Source organism: Oratosquilla oratoria, chromosome 17 (genome assembly GCF_046742065.1).
Source record: "Oratosquilla oratoria isolate Oo_2021 chromosome 17, ASM4674206v1, whole genome shotgun sequence".
NCBI classification, from domain to species: domain Eukaryota; kingdom Metazoa; phylum Arthropoda; class Malacostraca; order Stomatopoda; family Squillidae; genus Oratosquilla; species Oratosquilla oratoria.
Genome location: NC_134793.1, coordinates 59,168,339 through 59,184,502, shown reverse-complemented (window position 1 = coordinate 59,184,502; position 16,164 = coordinate 59,168,339). Strand labels below are relative to the sequence as shown.

At 41.9% G+C, this 16,164-nt stretch overlaps 1 protein-coding gene across 2 annotated transcripts in view; it reads right to left on the bottom strand.

The window, feature by feature from the left end:
- AspRS (aspartyl-tRNA synthetase) overlaps window positions 1-16,164 on the bottom strand; it is a 114,577-nt gene that overhangs the window by 47,451 nt on the left and 50,962 nt on the right. For both annotated transcript variants that reach the window (XM_076201019.1, XM_076201020.1), the window contains exon 7: window positions 8,887-9,053. In XM_076201019.1, coding sequence (XP_076057134.1) covers window positions 8,887-9,053 — 167 coding nt within the window. The remainder of the gene's footprint in view (window positions 1-8,886; window positions 9,054-16,164) is intronic.

Here is a 16,164-nt window from a genome sequence, read left to right as displayed (position 1 = left end):
AGGTGAGCCAGCTGTTGTTTGCTGACGACACTGCGCTTGTGGCAGGATCGGAGGAGGGGTTGAGGAAGTTGGTGACAGAGTTTGGGAGAGTATGTGATAGAAGAAAGCTGAAGATAAATGTGGGTAAAAGTAAGGTGATGAGATGTACAAGGGGTGAAAGTGGCAGTTGACTGGAAGTGAGCATTAAGGGAGAGCGACTGGTGGAAGTGGATAGTTTTAGATACTTGGGTACAAATGTGGCAGGAAAAGGTGGAGTGAAGGTGGAGGTAGAATGTAGATTGAGAGAAGCGAGTAAATGCCTTTGTGGATTGAAGAGTGTAATGAGGTTTAGACATATGGGAATGGAGGCTAAGAGGAGACTGTATGAAGGAGTGATTGTGCCAACAGCACTGTATGGGGCAGAAACATGGAACATAAGAGAGGAAGAGAGAAGGAGTTTCAATGTGTTTGAGATGAGGTGTCTGAGAAGTATGATGGGGGTTACTAGGCTAGATAGAGTGAGAAATGAGGAGGTGAGGAGAAGAACGGGGGTGGAAAGGGAGTTGGGAGATAGGGTTGATGAAAGAGTATTAGGATGGTTTGGACACATGGAAAGAATAAGTGAGGAAAGACTAGTAAAAGAGGTATGGAAGGCAGATGTGGAGGGAGTGAACATGAGGGGACGTCCTAGGATGAGGTGGATGGATGGGGTGAAGGGGGCTTTGGGGAAGAGGGGAATGTCTGTTGAGGAAGGACGGGAGAGGACAGAAGATAGGGGTGGATGGAGAATGGTTGTATATGGATGATGTTGTGATGCATGAGGGGGAATGGGTGGGGGGATGGGGGGTGAGGTAGTATGTGTGAGCAAAATTTGATGCAGTCTGAAGGGATTTCTCCCTGTCTTCTCCTTTTATGCATGGGGTGACGGAGAGGGGGGAGTCACCGATTTAATGAAGCGGCCTTGCTGTGGATGTGCTGTGTCTTGCAACACTGCTTCTGACCTAGGGCAGTGGACAAGGTGCAGGGATGACCCGTCATCCAGGAGGTCCTAAGATAAGAGGGAGGGTGGAGGGGTGTGGAGTGTATTCAGGGATGGAATGGGTGGGAACGATTTTATGCCTTTTCCTTTTTGGCTACCTCCCTTGTAAGGGGGAAAAAGCCTTGGTATATGTATGTACTACCCACGGGGACTCTATCCTGGATTCATCTAGTTCTCTCTTTGTTGGTTCATTGATTCTTACTTCTTTATTGCTTTCCATATTGTGCTAAACTTTTACCCAAGAACTGGACCGGATACACTCCTCCCTAAATTTAAGAACACTCCATATATGAATTTTCGCTATGACAAACAAAAATTTTTTGTACCAAAAATCAAAATATGAACTAAAAATTCGCCATACAAATAAAATCCAGTTGAAAAAAATTACTGTATTTTTAAATCATAGATATTAAAGAAAAAAATTATTTTACATCATATATGAATATAATAAAATGAAAATAGATACGTACGTACTGAGAAAGAACCAACCGCCCAGTTTGTTATTGTTTTCAAAACAACACCGTGTACTGCTCAGTCTACTCACTTGTTCTCTGTTAATCGTGGATTATTAGCTTTATTTCAAGTGACATTGTGCCTCCTAAGTGTTATTATCTACTTTAGGAGGTGAGCCAGCTGTTGTTTGCGGACGACACTGCGCTTGTGGCAGGATGAAAGGAGGGATTGAGGAAGTTGGGAGAGTGTGTGATAGAAGAAAGCTGAAGATAAATGTGGGTAAAAGTAAGGTGATGAGATGTACAAGGGGTGAAAGTGGCAGTAATCTGGAAGTGAGCATTAAGGGAGAGCAACTGGAGGAAGTGCATAGTTTTAGATACTTGGGTACAAATGTGGCAGGAAAAGGTGGAGTAAAGGTGGAGGTAGAATGTAGATTGAGAGAAGCGAGTAAATGCCTTTGTGGATTAAAAAGTGTAATGAGGAATAGAAATTTGGGAATGGATGCGAAGAGGAGACTGTATGAAGGAGTGATTGTGCCAACAGCACTGTATGGAGCAGAAACATGGAACATAAGAGAGCAAGAGAGAAGGAGGTTGAATGTGTTTGAGATGAAGTGTCTGAGAAGTATGATGGGGGTTACTAGGCTAGATAGAGTGAGAAATGAGGAGGTGAGGAGGAGAACAGGGGTGGAAAGGGAGTTGGAAGATAGGGTTGATGAAAGAGTATTGGGATGGTTTGGACACATGGAAAGAATAAGTGAAGAAAGACTAGTAAAAGAGGTATGGAAGGCAGATGTGGAGGAAGTGAACATGAGGGGACGTCCTAGGATGAGGTGGATGGATGGGGTGAAGGGGGCTTTGGGGAAGAGGGGAATGTCTGTTGAGGAAGGACGGGAGAGGACAGAAGATAGGGGTGGATGGAGAATGGTTGTATATGGATGATGTTGTGATGCAAGAGGGGGAATGGGTGGGGGGATGGGGGGTGAGGTAGTATGTGTGAGCAAAATTTGATGCAGTCTGAAGGGATTTCTCCCTGTCTTCTCCTTTTATGCATGGGGTGACGGAGAGGGGGGAGTCACCGATTTAATGAAGCGGCCTTGCTGTGGATGTGCTGTGTCTTGCAACACTGCTTCTGACCTAGGGCAGTGGACAAGGTGCAGGGATGACCCGTCATCCAGGAGGTCCTAAGATAAGAGGGAGGGTGGAGGGGTGTGGAGTGTATTCAGGGATGGAATGGGTGGGAACAATATTATGCCTTTTCCTTTTTGGCTACCTCCCTTGTAAGGGGGAAAAAGCCTTGGTATATGTATGTACTACCCACAGGGACTCTATCCTGGATTCATCCAGTTCTCTCTTTGTTGGTTCATTGATTCTTACTTCTTTATTGCTTTCCATATTGTGCTAAACTTTTACCCAAGAACTGGACCGGATACACTCCTCCCTCGATTTAAGAACACTTCATATACGAATTTTCGCTATAACGAACAAAAAATTTTTGTACCACAAATGAAAATATGAACTAAAAATTCGCCATACAAATAAAATCCAGTTGAAAAAAATTACTGTATTTTTAAATCATAGATATTAAAGAAGAAAATTATTTTACATCATATATGAATATAATAAAATGAAAATAGATACGTACGTACTGAGAAAGAACCAACCGCCCAGTTTGTTATTGTTTTCAAAACAACACTGTGTACTGCTCAGTCTACTCACTTGTTCTCTGTTAATCGTGGATTATTAGCTTTATTTCAAGTGACATTGTGCCTCCTAAGTGTTATTATCTACTTTAGGAGGTGAGCCAGCTGTTGTTTGCGGACGACACTGCGCTTGTGGCAGGATGAAAGGAGGGATTGAGGAAGTTGGGAGAGTGTGTGATAGAAGAAAGCTGAAGATAAATGTGGGTAAAAGTAAGGTGATGAGATGTACAAGGGGTGAAAGTGGCAGTAATCTGGAAGTGAGCATTAAGGGAGAGCAACTGGAGGAAGTGCATAGTTTTAGATACTTGGGTACAAATGTGGCAGGAAAAGGTGGAGTAAAGGTGGAGGTAGAATGTAGATTGAGAGAAGAGAGTAAATGCCTTGGTGGATTAAAAAGTGTAATGAGGAATAGAAATTTGAGAATGGATGCGAAGAGGAGACTGTATGAAGGAGTGATTGTGCCAACAGCACTGTATGGAGCAGAAACATGGAACATAAGAGAGTAAGAGAGAAGGAGGTTGAATGTGTTTGAGATGAAGTGTCTGAGAAGTATGATGGGGGTTACTAGAGTGAGAAATGAGGAAGTGAGGAGGAGAACAAGGGTGGAAAGGGAGCTGGGAGATAGGGTGGATGAAAGAGTATTAGGATGGTTTGGACACATGGAAAGAATGAGTGAAGAAAGACTAGTAAAGGAGGTATGGAAGGCAGATGTGGAGGGAGTGAACATGAGGGGACGTCCTAGGATGAGATGGATGGATGGGGTGAAGGGGGCTTTGGGGAAGAGGGGAATGTCTGTTGAGGAAGGACGGGAGAGGACAGAAGACAGGAGTGAATGGAGAATGGTTGTATATGGAAGATGTTGTGATGAATGAGGTGGAATGGACAGGGGGATATGGGGTGAGGTAGTGTGTGTGAGCAAAAATTTTGACGCAGCCTGAAGGGATTTCTCCCCGTCCTATCCTTTATATGGGGGGACGGAGAGGGGGAGTCGCCAATTTAATGAAGCGGCCTTGCTGTGGATGTGCTGTGTCTTGCGACACTGCTTCTGACCCAGGAGGTGCTAAGATGGGAGGGAGGGTGGAGGGGTGTGGAGTGTTTTCAGGGATGGAATGGGTGGGAATGATTTTATGCCTTTTCCTTTTTGGCTACCTCCCTAGTAAGGGGGAAAAAGCCTTGGTATATGTATGTGTCTGTATGTAATTAGCAGAGAACAGTATTCAAGATTATGCATATTTAAGGGACTGTGGGGTGTGAACACACGAAAAATTCTGGAAAAATAACGAATTTTAGGTAAACATTTCAAAAGATTCTCTATGATGGTGGTAACACTTCGACCAAATATTACAGCTCAATTCCATTTCTTTTCTTATATATAAAACAAAAAAGATAAAATTTTGGCGACCTCTGGCAACCCCATTGCATGAAAAAACATTCTGTATATTGAAATAAAGTCAAAATTTTGATAGCCAATTCTGTTTTGTTTACTATAATATTCATGGAGATATCTGGCAACTTGCCCAACACTATATCATCAATCACCACAAGGATCTCGGTATCTCTTCAAAGCTAAAGGAGAAAGGAAGTCGCTCTATCGCGTATCTGTCAGCCTACCAGTCACGCACGCAATCGTATCATCTTTTATTCTACCAACAGGTAAGCATTCAAAAGATTCTCTATGATGGTTGTAACACTTCGACCAAATATTACAGCTAATTTCCATTTCTTTTCTTGTATATAAAATAAAATAGATAAATTATTGGCGACATCTGGCAACCCCAATGCATGAAAAAACATGTATATTGAAATAAAGTCAAATTTTCAATAGCCAGTTTAGTTTTAAGTTGCAAACGTAAACAAATAGACAATGTCATGAGTGAGTATGCGCCCGGAGGATTTTAAATGCCAGTGCTCTCCTTTAAACTTTAAATGCCTCTCCTGAAAAGTTTATGTTTTTTATATTTAAATAGCCATATCTCTTTCTTTTTGTCCCATTTTATTTTTTCTTTCGAATTTGTAAAGAGAAATAGTAATTCTTTAATTTGGCAAAAAAAAAAAAAAAAAAATAAAGGAAACTGTTACTAATTTTTTTGTTTCGTTTATCATAGCAGATTTTCACTGAATTTTCTACTATTCAAAATTGATGATGATATGGTTTAACGTCACAAACTCCCCCCTATTGGAAGGCTAGGACGGTGCCCCTCACAGAGGGCTTTGTAGCGTGGAATTTAATGAACCATGCCCTTGGTTCAACTTCGCTGCTGGCAGGATTCGAACCGCCATCCCCTCGACCTTCGCCAGCGAGCTTCCTACTATTAAAAAAAAAAAAAAAAAAAAAAAAAAAAAAAAAAAAATAGAGAGTAGGAAAAAATCTAATTTAGTGAAGTTGTTCCCAAGGGCAGTGGCCAGGGTGCGGGGATGGCCCGTCATTCAGGAGGTGCTAATATAAGAGGGAGGGTGGAGGGGTGTGGAGTGTTTTCAGGGATGGAATGGATGGGAATGATTTTATGCCTTTTTCTTTTTGGCTACCCCCCCTTGTAAGGGGGAAAAAGCCTTGGTATATGTATGTTCCCAAGACTCTAATCTTTCATTTCCTACATAGTAGGATGATTACCTATGCCTATGGATACTTCAATGATCACAGATACCATCACAGAAAAAAAAAAAAAAAAAAAAAAAAAAAAAAAAAAAAAAAAAAAAAAAAAAAAAAAAAAAAAAAAAAAAAAAAAAAAAAAAAAAAAAAAAAAAAAATTAACTACACGTAATATATACATGTTACTAAAACAATTTAGTATGCAATAATATTCTTTCCAATAGAGTAAGTATACATAAGTTTACCAAAGAAATTGAACAACTTTTATGACACGTTCACCTATAAGACTTCCCACGGTCCCTTAATGTTGTGATGACTTTATAGAGACATGAAATTTGTTTGTAAGAACCTATCTCGCATAATATAATGGGTTTATATGGGAAAAAAGTGCTCAATTTAAGTATATTCGATATATGAACGGTTTTTCAAGAACGTAACTAGTTCGTAAATCAAGGGAGGAGTGTACAAACCCTGCCAGTCCCATGAAAACATATGGTTTCTCTCTGAAATAACAAGGTGTTTTTCCTAGTGTGGCAATAAAGCGCTCGTTCAGAGTGCTAATCGTAGTGAAACTCGGAGCAGCTGTTGACACGTCCTTCCTCTTCGACTGCTTATGAATGAAGCAACATGCTCTCTGGCATATGTCCCCAACAGATGTGGATGGAATGAACATGAGGGGACAACTGAGGATAAGATGGATGGAAGGGTTAAAAGGGCTTTGAGTGAGGAAGGAAGGTCTGTTGAGCAAGGAAGGGATAAAACAGGGGATAGGGGTGAGTGGAGAATGGCTGTGTATGGATGATACTTTGATGCAGCCAATGGGATTCCCCTATCTCTGGTCTTCTCTCTTTTCTACATCGAGCAAGGAAGGGAGAAGGCAAGGGCTGGGGGAGAAGTGGTTGTTTGTGGATATTTTGACAAAGCCTGAAGAGACCCTTCTCTCTTCTTTATTTTCTGCATGAAGGAATGGAGGGGGGTTACTGATTAAGTGAAGGGGCCTTGCTGCATCTCCTTCTGACCTGGACAGTGGGCAGGAAACAGATATGACCCTTTATCTATAAAGAGCTACGATGAGAGAGGAAACAAGGGTGGTGGATGGGAGTGTGTGCATGCCCTTGATTTGGTTACCTCCCTTATAAAGGGGAAGAAGCCCTTGGTATATAGATAGAATAAGCTACAATGACTAGTCTACCATTAGACACAAAAACATATCTACTTCAAATGACATACATACATATACCAAGGCTTTTTCCCCCTTACAAGGGAGGTAGCCAAAAAGGAAAAGGCATAAAATCATTCCCACCCATTCCATCCCTGAAAACACTCCACACCCCTCCACCCTCCCTCCCATCTTAGCACCTCCTAGATGACAGGTCATCCCTGCACCCTGTCCACTGCCCTGGGTCACAAGCAGTGTCGCAAGACACAGCACATCCACAGCAAGGCCGCTTCATTAAATCGGCGACCCCCCTCTCCGTCCCCCCATATAAAGGAGAGGACGGGGAGAAATCCCTTCGGGCTGCGTCAAAATTTTGCTCACACCTCATGCATCACAACATCTTCCATATACAACCATTCTCCATTCACCCCTGTCTTCTGTCCTCTCCTGTCCTTCCTCAACAGACATTCCCCTCTACCCCAAAGCCCCCTTCACCCCATCCATCCATCTCATCCTAGGACGTCCCCTCATGTTCACTCCCTCCACATCTGCCTTCCATACCTCCTTTACTAGTCTTTCTTCACTCATTCTTTCCATGTGTCCAAACCATCCTAATACTCTTTCATCCACCCTATCTCCCAACTCCCTTTCCACCTGTTCTCCTCACCTCCACATTTCTCACTCTATCTAGCCTAGTAACCCCCATCATACTTCTCAGACACTTCATCTCAAACACATTCAAACTCCTTCTCTCTTACTCTCTTATGTTCCATGTTTCTGCTCCATACAGTGCTGTTGGCACAATCACTCCTTCATACAGTCTCCTCTTCGCATTCATTCCCAAATTTCTATTCCTCATTACACTTTTTAATCCACAAAGGCATTTACTCGCTTCTCTCAATCTACATTCTACCTCCACCTTTACTCCACCTTTTCCTGCCACATTTGCACCCAAGTATCTGAAACAATCCACTTCCTCCAGTTGCTCTCCCTTAATGCTCACTTCCAGATTACTGTCACTTTCACCCCTTGTACATCTCATCACCTTACTTTTACCCACATTTATCTTCAGCTTTCTTCTATCACACACTCTCCCAACTTCCTCAATCCCTCCTTCGATCCTGCCACAAGCGCAGTGTCGTCAGCAAACAACAGCTGGCTCACCTCCCACTTTTCTCCATTTTCTTTAACCATCTCCAATCCCTGACCCACTACCCTTGCATTTACCTCTCGCACTACCCCATCCAAATGACAATTAGTGTGTGGTCTACCGCAGTAGCAATGCTAGTGTGTGGTCTACCACAGTAGCAATACAGTCTCACTGTGAAATGACCTTTTATAATATAATTTGTGCTCTTGATTATTCTGAGTGTTCCTGATCAATCAATATTAGGTGAGGTTAGATTGGTCTAGGCTAAGTCAGGCTACATTAGGTGGTGGTTTGGTTAGGGTGCCCAAGTTGGGTTATATTAGGCTGGGCTAGGTTAAGTTAGGTTAGATTGGGTTGGGTCGAGTTAGATTTGGTTAGGTTCCATTAAATTCCATGCTACATAGTTCTCTGTAAGGGGCACTGCCCTAGCCTTTGATAGGGGGTTTCATGACGCAAAATCCAATCAATCAGTAATATTAACAATAACAATATCTACCAAAGGGAGGTAATCAAGTCAAAGTTGTGTACCCATTTCCATCCACCACCCTTTCCTCCCTCTCAGCATGGTTCCTCATGGATGAAGGGTCATCCCTGTATCCTGCCCACTGCCCTGGGTCAGAAGCAATGCAGACTGACAGCACGCTAATGTGTAAAAATGGAGATAAGCTGCACACAAGTGTAAAAGTGCAGGTAAACTGTACAATTAAGTGTAAATGACTTGGTAGATTGCACGCCAAAGTACCTATTACATTATTATTTGTCTGACCAAGTGTCATTGAATTGAGGGGCTCAATGCCTTCTTCTCTTGGCTTACCGAAGTCACTGGCAATTGCCATCTGCTTGTACAATTGTGGACTTTGTGCTAGAAAGGCTTTTCTTTCAAAGTAGGAGAGGCCAAAAACATTTGCACCACCTTCTGATGCTCCCGATATCAACTTTGGGCAGACAATTTCATTAAACCCTCTCTTCTCAAGGGATTCTCTGAAAAAAAAAAAAAATAATAATAATAATAATAATAAATAAACATATAAATAAATAAATAAATAAATAAATAAATAAATAAAAATAAATAATAATAATGATAATAAATAAACAAAATAAAATAAATAAACATACATATACCAAGTCTTTTTCCCTCTTAGAAGGGAGGTAGCCAAAAAGGAAAAGGCATAAAATCATTCCCACTCATTCCATCCCTGAATACACTCCACACCCCTCCACCCTCCCTCTCATCTTAGCACCTCCTGGATGACGGGTCATCCTAGCACCTTGTCCACTGCCCTGGGTCAGAAGCAGCAAGACACAGCACATCCACAGCAAGGCCGCTTCATTAAATCGGTGACCCCCCCATGCATAAAGGAGAAGACGGGGAGAAATCCCTTTGGGCTGCGTCAAAATTTGCTCACACATACTACCTCAGACCCCATTCCACCTCATGCATCACAACATCATCCATATACAACCATTCTCCATTCACCCCTGTCTTTTGTCCTCTCCCGTCCTTCCTCAACAGACATTCCCCTCTTTCCCAAAGCCCCCTTCACCCCATCCTAGGACGTCCCTTCATGTTCACTCCCTCCACATCTGCCTTCCATACCTCCTTTACTAGTTTTTCTTCACTCATTCTTTCCATGTGTCCAAACCATCCTAATACTCTTTCATCAACCCTATCTCCCAACTACCTTTCCACCCCTGTTCTCTTCCTCACCTCCTCATTTCTCACTATCTAGCCTAGTAACCCCCATAATACTTCTCAGACGCCTCATCTCAAACACATTCAAACTCCTTCTCTCTTCCTCTCTTAAATAAAAATAAATAATAATAATAATAAAATAAACAATAAATAAAACAAATAAGAAATAAATTAAAAAGGTATTAAGTACTAGCCTTTATTGCTCTTATCAACTATTCATCTAGACCTACAAGCAATAACTTTTTATCATTACATAGAAGCAGTCCAATCCACTGGCTACCATTCTCAGCACTTTGAGAACTATCAATGCCATTAGTTTTATAAATGACCAATGACAAGGTTGTCTCATAAGATGGACACCATAGGCATCTCCCACTGTCCATATTTAAAACCCATCAACACCCTCACCTGTATCTCCAGCCCCACAAGCTTTTATTTCTACTGCATTTCCTCCCCCTTTTCATGTCAGGAGAGTTGACAATTGGCAAAGGTTTCCTTCTTCCTACTACAATACAGGCTGAGGACATAAAAACAGTCCACACAAACATGCTTATACCATCCCAAAACTTCCTCCCGGGGAGATCTGTGAGAAGGGCTGAGGAGTGTTGCCAGCTGCTAAGAAATGTGAGTTATCAATCTTAATATACTTCCAAAAGTACTACAAATGAAAATGGGGTAAACATGAATATCATAGTTTTAGGGGAATCAATCTGGTAAGTGTAGTTTGAAAAGTATGTGGGAGGGTGGGGGAACAAAGGGAATTACTGGGAAAGAGCCATGTGGTTTTAGGAAAGGTGGAGGATAAGTGGATACATTTTTTGTAGTAAGGCAGAGTGGATGGGGACGGGGGTTTTTGATGTGGCCCGAAGGGATTTCTCCCCTTCTCTTTTCTACATGAGGGGATGGAGGGGTTGCCAATTAAATGAAATGACCTTACTGTGGATGTGCTGTGTCTTGCTGCAATGCTTCTGTCCCAAGGCAGTGGGCAAGATGCAGGGATGATCTGTCATCCAGGAGGAGCCAAGAATAGAGGGGGGGGGGGTGAATGGGAGTAGAGTATGTGGGGATGAAATGGGTGGGAGTAGCTACCTCTCTTGTAAGGGGGAAAAAGTCATTGGTATATGTATCTATGTAGTAAGGTAGATACATGTGAAGTCTTTGGTAAAAGGTCAGGATATTTTTTGGCCTTTATGGTCAGACAGGAAAGCACTGTGGAAGGTAGTGTAAACATATGGGATTGGGGAAAGGCTGTTAAGGGCAGTCAAGAGTTTATATGATAGTAGAACCAGGCCAAGTGGGTTTGGGCATTGCTACTTCTGACAGAGGTTGAGATGATGGCATTTTGAACCCTGCCACTGGGGAGTTGAACTAAAGGAATGGTTCACTGAATTCCATGCTACACACCTCTGTAAGGGGCAAGTTTTGAGATGTAAAATCCAAAGCAATCAATTATATTAATAATGACTATTTCTACATATATATACTAAAGGTTTTCCCCTCTTACAAGGGAGGTAGCCAAAGTTAAAAGTATAAATCCACTTCCACCCATTTCATCCCTACATATTCCACTCCCATTCACCATCCCTCCTTCCCTCTTTTCTTGGCTCCTCCTTGATCACCAGTCATCTCAAATTACTATCTACCAACGTTTTCCCCCACCCTTTCAAAGGGAGGTAGCAAAGTCAAAGGCATGTACCAACTCCCATTCACCACCCTTTCCTTCCTCTCATTACAGCTCCTCATGGATGAAGGGTCATCCTTGTATCCTGCCCACTGCCCTGGGTCAGAAGCAATGCAGCAAAACACAGTACATCCACAGCAAGGCCACTTCACTTAATTGGCAACTATGCCTCTCCTTCCTCTCATGTGGAAAATAGAAAAGAAAGGGAGAAATTCCTTCAAGCTGTGTCAACATGTTCCCCCATAACCACTCCCTATTGCCCCCATCAATTCCCCACCCTTCCCTTCCTTACATCACAGCATCATCTATACAGAGCCTTTCTCCACTCATGCCTATCTCCTACCTATGCCCTTTCTTGCTCAACAGGCATTTCTCTCTTGCTCAAAGCCCCTTTCCTTCTATCTCATCCTTGGTCACACCTTCAAGTTTTTCATCAGCCCTATTTGCCATCTCCTTTCCACCCCACCTCATTTCTCACTCTATCCAACTTTGTAACCCCTACCATACTTATCAGATATTTCATCTCAAACACCTTAGTTGTTTGCTTAACCCTTAACAGGTAAAGTGGGGTCAGACAGACCCCATACTTTTTTTTTTTTTAATTTTAATATACTAATATATTACATACAGATATGTACTCCCATATACCTTCTTGATCAGTGGAGTAGTTTAATGGGGTGATAGGGTCATTCCTGAATCTTGCTCTATATAAGCTTTATAGAGCTTTTGAGCCCGTCTGACCCCACTTTACCTGAGGTTTGTTCATGTCATATAAATGTTTTATCATTTATACTTATGGGTAAATAATAATTTCTTCTTTTTTATCAACAGAAAAACATACATCCGAGTTTGATTTAATTTATTTATTTAATTTATTTAATTTATTTATTTAATTTATTCCATTTTCCCTCTTTTGATTACATTAACTTTTATCACAATGTTTAATTTCTGTTCTGGTAATGTGAGTTTCTTTTCATATAATGGTCACACTATACTCATATTATCATAAAGCATGACATTCCGCCACATTTTATTTGATGGATTTATCCTTCCCTCTTTTGTTCAAATTTAATTTGTATCACATATTTTGTATCACATATTAATGCTTAATATTTTCTGTTCTGTTAATATGTTTCTTCTCACAAGATCACACTATTCTCATATCATAAAATGTGACATCTCGCCACATTTTAGGGCACCTCAGTCACTCTATTCCCACACATACAGCTGTAATTTATTTCATCCTTCCCCTCTTTTAGTTCAAATTTAATTTGTATCACACATTTTGTATCACATATAATACATTTATCTTTTCTGTTCTGTTGATAGTATGTTTCTTCTCACACTATTCTCATATCATCATAAGATGTGACATCACAGTTTTCAGCCAACACCAATTAACTGTTTTGAATACTTTACATTTGATATCATATGCCTAATACACAAGTACACAAACATGTACATTGAGTTGGAAGCCAAAAAGTATGCCCATAAATCTTCAACAGTAGATAAAGCAACTATCCCTGAAATACAGGCACTAATTGGATGCCTGATCTTTTCTGGCGTCAAGGGGAACAACGACGTGAACACGCAAGAGATGTTCAGTCAAATTCATGGCCCTGCGCTGTATCGGGCAGCAATGTCGGAGCGTCGATTTTGCTTTCTACTACGTTGCCTTCGGTTTGATGACACGACTACCAGGGCAGAGAGAAAGAAGACCGACAAGTTTGCCACAGTCAGGGAGGTCTGGGATTTGTTTATTAAAAAATGCAGGTCTGGTTATACACCTGGCACAAACATGACAATTGATGAACAGCTTCTTGGGTTCAGAGGTAGATGCAGTTTCCTCATGTACATACCAAGTAAGCCTGCAAGATATGGAATGAAGATAATGATGGTATGTGACAGTGACTCAAAGTACGTGCTGAATGCTATTCCCTACCTGGGCAAACAAACGCAGCCACCCACCGGTAAGAACTTGGGGCATCATGTCACGACACTTCTGGTAGAGGACTACAAACACACAAACAGGAATGTTACAGGGGACAACTGGTTCTCATGTATCCCCCTTGTACAAGATCTTTTGAAAAATTATGGGCTCACATATGTAGGCACACTGAGGGACAAGAAGCCACAAGTACCAGCTCTGATGACAGACAAGACGGTCATCAAAAAAGGGTGCACGGCTTTCCTCTTTGACACAACCATGGCACTTGTGTCACACTTACCTGACAAGAAGAAGAAAAAAATTGTGCAGTTGATCTCCTCAATGCACCAACAACCTGTTATGGATGACTGTGGGAAGCCAGAAATCATCTTGTATCATAACAACACAAAAGGAGGGGTTGACGCGTTTGATCAAATGTGTGCCCGATATACGTGCAGCCGAAAAACCAAACGGTGGCCTTTGTGCATAATGCACGGACTGGTCAACGCCGCCGGTGTCAACTCCTATATCACCTGCAATGAAATGAGGAAACGTGATGGACAGGCAGAACTTTCATCACGCCGGAAGTATCTGATTGAGCTGGCAGAAGAGATGATACGGCCATGGGCAGAGGAGAGGATGAACTTCAAGGGGATGCACAAAAGTACTTTGATGACCATCAGAACGGTCTTTGGCTTGAACATGCCCCATCAGCAAGCGAATACCTCTTCTATGAGAAAGCGATGTGCCTTGTGTGACCGGAAGTCTGACAGGAAGACCAAGAACTACTGCCTACACTGCAAAAGACCAGTGTGTCAGGACCATTCATCTGGATCTGGTATTTTCATTTACCTATTAAACATTAAACATTAATCTCATCTGCCAGTCCACCATCACTCTACCTCCTTTTTTCAGACATTCTGCATGACATCCATCCCAGGTGCTTTACCTGCTCTCATCATCTTAACAACTGCCTTCACTACTTCTTCCCTTATTTCTCCTCCATTTTCCTCACTCATCACTGTCATTTTCTTAGCACTTCCCACTGCAACTACCTTTCCCTCCCTATCCTCCTTCACATTTAGCAACCCCCTAAAATACTCTGCCCATCTTCCTCTTACCTTCTCTTCCATTATCATCTTTCCATCTGCACCTTTTACCTTTTCTTCTCTACTTGATTTGCCTCCTCCTCTTTTAATTTCTTTCCAAAACATCTTTTTATAACTTTCAATTTTTTTTGTCATACTCTTACCCTATTTCACATCTGCTCTCCTCTTTGCCTCCTTTATCTTATGCTTTATTTCTCTTCTTTTTTCTTTGTACCTCTCATATGACTACCTTGTCCTATTTTGTAACCAATCTATGAAAGCTCACTTCTTCTCTTCTACACCCTTCTTTGCTTTCTCATTCCACCACTCACTACCCTTCTTATTTCCTCCCAGCCTCCTTGTTTCATATACCATTTTTGTACACCTTATGACTCCCTCCTTGAACCATCCCCACTCCTCCCCTCCTAGTTCTATCCTTCACTTAAGGATGATGAACAAATAGTTAGGTCTACAGCAGAACTTGAGTTGTGAAAGACATCAAACCTAGTTTTAGAACAGTCATTCATCAAAATGACATCGTTATCAATAAATTCTTCAATTATATTGCCCCAGGGGTCACACCTTCATTCACCCCATAGAGGATGCTTGGCATTAAAGTCACCCATTAGAATAAAAGGCTCAGGGAGCTGGTCAACCAAAGATTGTACGTCATTTAACTCAAAATGACAGGGGTGGTTATATATATCTACGAGTCGATCTTCCAGTTCAGGTTCCAAATACAAAGAACATATAGTGATCCATTTAGTGGTAAAGATTTGTACTGCACAAGCCTGCAACACTGAATGTAGGTGGACACTTCTGTGGTTTACACATTTCTTAACAATGATACCAGTACCTCCATGGGCACAGCCCCAAATCATAGGAGGAGATCTGTAAAATTTACAATTAAGTCCAACATTAGGGGATAAATTGCCAAGCGTAGTTTCTTGCAGACAAAAAACAGACATATCATGTTCTTTAAAGAGAATCCCAACCTGCTCTCGATGAGAATTAAAACCTTGAATATTCCATTGAATTATGGACATTATACTGTTTTCTTTTTCTTTTTTGGGTCTACTGGTCTGGTAAGAGAAGTCTGGGAGAGAGAGCATTTACAAGGTGGGTTCTTTTCTAATTTCTTTGCTTTTGCGGGTGGCATCCTCCTCTCTGACAATGGTCCGACCGACGATGTAGAGTCCGGGTTATTAGTTTCTTTCTTAAGATTGCTTATCACGATTTGGGGAAGAAGATGGAGATGAGGACGGACTGTGGAGTCTTTTACTGTGCACAGCTTCAGACTCCATAGCTTCGCTTCTGTGCGCCTCAACTGAGTGAGGCACATCAGTCCGTGATCCCTTTATTGGGGAGCCCCCCCTGAGTTTGGAAGTTTGACTGATTGAGAGGAGGCTTTATTAGAGGAACCCTGTGGGGTCCCAGCAATGAGAACTTTAGGTGCCCCTCTAGATGGGGTAGGAGACATTCCCTCAACTGGGGATGGGAGAACCTCCGCAGAGGAGGGTTGACGAGTACTACAATTTCCAACTTGTGGAGAAGAACGATTAGGTCTAGTAGTGACTCTTTCACGCTGAGGCTTGGGTTCAACATTTCCTTGATCCTCATTGCTTCTGTGCACCTCTACCGAGTGAGGCACACTAGTCAGCAATCCCTCTACTGGGGAGTCCCCCAAGTCTGGAAGAGAGATT